At 42.7% G+C, this 4,569-nt stretch overlaps 1 protein-coding gene across 1 annotated transcript; it reads right to left on the bottom strand.

Moving 5' to 3' along the window:
* Positions 1-1,365: 1,365 nt before the first annotated feature.
* Positions 1,366-2,399, bottom strand: LOC105520586 (ras-related protein Rab-40A-like). Its single transcript, XM_011954391.1, has one exon. The coding sequence runs from the start codon at positions 2,338-2,340 to the stop codon at positions 1,504-1,506; it is 837 nt and encodes a 278-aa protein (XP_011809781.1). The 5' UTR covers positions 2,341-2,399; the 3' UTR covers positions 1,366-1,503.
* Positions 2,400-4,569: the final 2,170 nt, after the last annotated feature.

Here is a 4,569-nt window from a genome sequence, read left to right as displayed (position 1 = left end):
CTTCAGAGCTGAAGATACAGATTTCAGTAGTGACCTGGGTCAGCAGGAAAGCAAGATTTACTTGGTTATGGTGTGATGTGCAGCTCAGCATCAGTCTGCCTGGGGGCATATAGGGTGCAGGTCCCTGCTTTTCCACTTAGTGGCAGGATGCTCCCCAGCCAGGTTGCTTAACCTGCAAACATCACTGTTTCTTCAGCTACAGGATGGTGTAGAGATTATATCCTCTCCCTCCCAGGAATGTTGTGAGAAATTCATGAGATAGAAAAGTGCCAGCGTTCAGGAAGGGTGAGTCCCCATGGCTCCCTGAGGCCAGAGATACTGCCCTTCTGTGGGACTTTATGTTACAACCACCCTATGACAATGCACAAATAAATAGTCATTCAATTACAAAAGAGTACAAGGACTTACATTTAATCAGTTTATCCAATATCGATTATTATAATAATCCACAGTGTAAATCAGAAAGTAAATACATGGAAATCACTTCTCTTTCCTTCCCATCTAAGGTCTCAGAAGTGCTTTCCTAGATGTGATCTCATTAACCTCTATATAGATCTGAGCGGTGTTAACCAAAACTGGCCAGCACAGGGGAAATGACTCACCTAAGGCCTTATAATGGGCCTGGCCCCCTATGTTCTATTGCATTGTTTTTCTGCAAAGCCTCATCTTGCGGGGTTACATTATACATATTTTTCTTTTTCTTTTCATTTTAGCAAAAGATAAAAATATATACTTTTTTATTGTTAAGAAACATTTTCTTAAATAAGTACTTATTTCATTCCTTACTGAAATGGCTTTTTTCTTACTGACCCATTGAAACCATGTTGGCTATGTTCAACGTAACTAGAGATATCTTTGGCATTTTCTTCCCTTAGCTTCATATCTTGTAGAACATCTTGTACAAAAAAGTAAATTTACAGAAAAACATACATATAAATCACTTATTAATCCCCAAATGTAGTAAAATAACATAGCAAAAACTTTATCAAATCCATTTCGTGCACAAACTGGACAGGTCTGTTACATATAATCTCTATATGCATCTGCAGTGTTTTATAAATTGGTGCTTTGACATCAAAAAGGAGGTACACAAAAAGGCCCCTCTTGTAATATCAATGACTCAGAATGATCTCACTATCATTGCATCTCAAATTCCCTTGAATTTATACTCATCACTGCCATATCACCATTCTTACAAAAGTGGTTAAGGAAAAAGATGCAGTGTGATTATAAGTAACATTCAAAATTTCCTGTTATCAAGAGTTGAGCAAAGTACTAATTTTCCCTTTATAAACACATGCACATCCACGTAGAAATTCAAAGTCAAACTGCATAAAGTGCTTTTATTGACGGAAGGCATCACACACATTCCCAAGCAGCACTGTTCCCATGAGAAACAGAAAACGTTATTTCTTTGAATCTGGAATGCATCTTCCCTCTTCCAGGTGTAACCATTCAGTTTTTCTTGGAGCGATTCTAGCTTGTTTCCTTTTGGTGCCTTCCTTAAGAAATTTTGCAGTTGTTTCTGGTGCAGTTTTTGGGTGGGCTCTGGGGTGGGCAGACGATCTTCACTTTGCAGAGGCTGCTCCTTTTGTGGGTGGAGCTGGTGGTGAGGGAGTAGGAGAGGCCTCGCATCATCCTGGCATTCAGGCCCTTAGCCATGGAGAAGGACTTGAGGTGGCTTCTTAAGGCAATGGGGAGCGGGAGCTTGTCTACCAGATGCACAGGCGTGCAAGACACGACGGTGCGGCAGCAGAGGTCTTGCAAGCTCAGTACCTTGCTCGGCCTCCGGAGCCAGTTCAACCTGTGCCGCAGCAGCACGATTCTGGCCAGCTCCGTGAAAGACTCTATGATGTTGAAATTGCACAGAGGGCTGACCTCAAAGAAGGTCACGCCCAGGCGCTCAGCATAGGCCTGGGCCTGCTCCCTGGGCACCTGCCTCTTGAATGCCAGATGTAGGCGATTCCCCACCAGGATTTTAGGGACACCAGGGGCATGCTCATCGATCTTCTTAATCCATCGATCCATACCCTCGAAAGACCAGCGGTTTGCAATGTCGTAGACCAGGATCACTCCTTGTGCACCACGAGAGTAGGAGCGGAATATGGTACAAAATCTTCCCTGCCCCGACGTATCCCAGAGCTTCAGCTTCACCCGCTGGCCGTCCAGCAGGATGGTGGTCGTCTTGTAGTCGATTCCCCCCAGTTGGCTGTACGGGGACTCGGCTGTGCCATCCTGCAGGCTCTCCAGGATCTCGCCCTTGCCCACGTCGCTGTCGCCCACCAGCAGGAACTTGAGCAGGAAGTCGTAGGCCTGGTCTGGGCTGCCTGGGGCGCTCATCGTGCTGGCCCCGCCCCGCGCCTGGGCCAGACCAGCAGGGTTGCACGCAGAGGCGGTGCCGGGCCTATTTTTCTTGAGAAATTAACATAGAACATAAAAAATGGGATGGCAAAGTTTATGAAATAAAGCGAAATGAGGTGGTGGCTTTGATGGTTTTCTTTTACAAACCCTGGTAAACTGCTTCAGCGATTGTTTTACTTTTCCTTATCCAAAACAGAGTAGAGACACAGCAGTTAATTCATCATTGAAACCTTACATTTCTCTTAACATTTCCATGTGATCGTTATGTAACCATGCCTTTTGGATTATGTCAAAGGAGTCTCCTTTAAAGTAAGGACAGGTATGAAATAGGAAGGGGACTAAGATGTGTGGAGTACCGTATGTACCCTACGCTGTGTATGACGCTTAAAATAATTTGTTCTTTTACTTGTCAGAACAATTGTCTTTGGTAGCTATGATTGTTTCCATTTTACAAATCAGAAAAGGCAAATTCAGAAATGTTATGTAATTTTTAAAAATCTTGCTGTTAGTGTAGAGATCAGAGAAATCACAATCCTGAGCCGGTGCTCTCCTCATATAATGCACCACACATCCTTTTTACTCTGTGGCCATGCAGGGTTTAGGAGTAAGTGTGAACTGTCTGTGCATGTGATCCTTGACAAGCCATGCATGTTTGCATGGGCACTAACACTTTTCTTGCTGCAGGTGGACATCTCCCATAAATATAAGAGCCAAGATCTCAGAAGAGACATCTAGGATATGGATTTTGCTAGAGTGTCTCATAAATAATATTCACCCAAGAAAGATGTGTTGAAATAACGCATGCATCCATCAGTGAAGGATTTTAGATTTAACACATGTACAGCTCCTATAACAAAACAACAAAACTGACAAAATATGTAAATGGTTCATGGATGACAAAACGCAAATGGCCAATAATCATAAGAAAAAGCATTCTAGCTCACTAATACATTAAGGAATGCAAATGAAACCATCTAAATATACTTTTATCACCTATCGTTTGACAAAATTTAAATGTAGAAAAAGCTGAATAAGAATTTTTTTTAATTTGCAAAAGAAAAAGGTAAAAAGTAATTCTGTGTGTGTCTGGGTATGGGGGTGGGATGAGGGACCAAATACATCAAGGAAATGGAAACACACTTATCAGTTATAAATACATTTAAATATTGTAACAACAGGTACAAAGATGGTTAAAGAAATGAGAATGCTCAGACACATATAAGGGAGTTTAAGTTATTGAAATCAAGCCCCAAGGGATAGATGTTTAAGCATGTAAGAAACATTTTTCACATGTACAAAATATCCAGGTAAGAGGTTACTTGATACAGCATTGCTGAAATCTTTTTAAAGTATGCATCAATACAGAACAAACAATAACAAAGTTGTCTCCCTAATTTACACAAACTCCCCTAAAAACATTGCCATGATCTGAATGGTGGAATCTGACCATTTCTTGAGCCCTGGAAGCCCATCTTCTAAAAGGGAGGTGCTCAGGGTCCTCTAGGGAGGGTAAGGGATACAATCTCTTTCTAATCCTGCCACTTACCTGAAGAGGCGACTTAGGTTCTGTGAGCCTGAGCTTGGTCATCTGTGAAATGGGACTGACCATGCCATCCTTATGGAGTTGTTCCCAGGCATAAATGGGAAAACCTGTCCAGAGTATATGGCATGGAGTGGGAGATTTCAATGGCCCTTTAAATGTTGAGACATAGCAGTAGGGGTTGGCTGAGCCTCAAGGCCAAGGCAGGCATCGTGAAAAATCATTACTCATTGTTTCTCCTAATGAAAACACGGACATCCATATAAAGAAGGCAAATCTCCCTGATACACCTTGATTTCAGAGTTTTAGAGATGGAGTTCTCTACATTCTTGTGTGTTTCATAATCTCACAAAAACTGTTCAACATCATGCCTCCAAGAAGACACAAATCCAGTTCCCCATGCTGGTAAGAAAAAAACTGATCGGCGTAAATGTAGAAACATATGTTCCAGGGCATCCATACAATGAAACACCAGGTAGCAGTGACAAGGCTGTAGAAAGGTGACCGAGAGAGGTCAGAGGCAATAGAGCAGCATCTGGGGAACTGTGTCTATAGTGTCCTGGAGAGGGGAAGACTGAGAGAGAGTGTGAGAAGGTCTGAGAAGCCTGTACAGGGAAAGAGTTATGGAGAGTGAATGCCTTGCTCTCTGGGAGGGGCACCCCGCCCCA

The sequence above is a fragment of the Colobus angolensis genome, unplaced genomic scaffold (assembly GCF_000951035.1).
Source record: "Colobus angolensis palliatus isolate OR3802 unplaced genomic scaffold, Cang.pa_1.0 Scaffold382, whole genome shotgun sequence".
Classification (NCBI taxonomy): Eukaryota; Metazoa; Chordata; class Mammalia; order Primates; family Cercopithecidae; genus Colobus; species Colobus angolensis.
This window is presented reverse-complemented; position numbering and strand designations above follow the sequence as displayed.

Excerpts from the sequence above, each read along its gene's own strand:
- LOC105520586 (XM_011954391.1), bottom strand. The coding sequence starts at position 2,340 with ATGAGCGCCCCAGGCAGCCCAGACCAGGCCTACGACTTCCTGCTCAAG.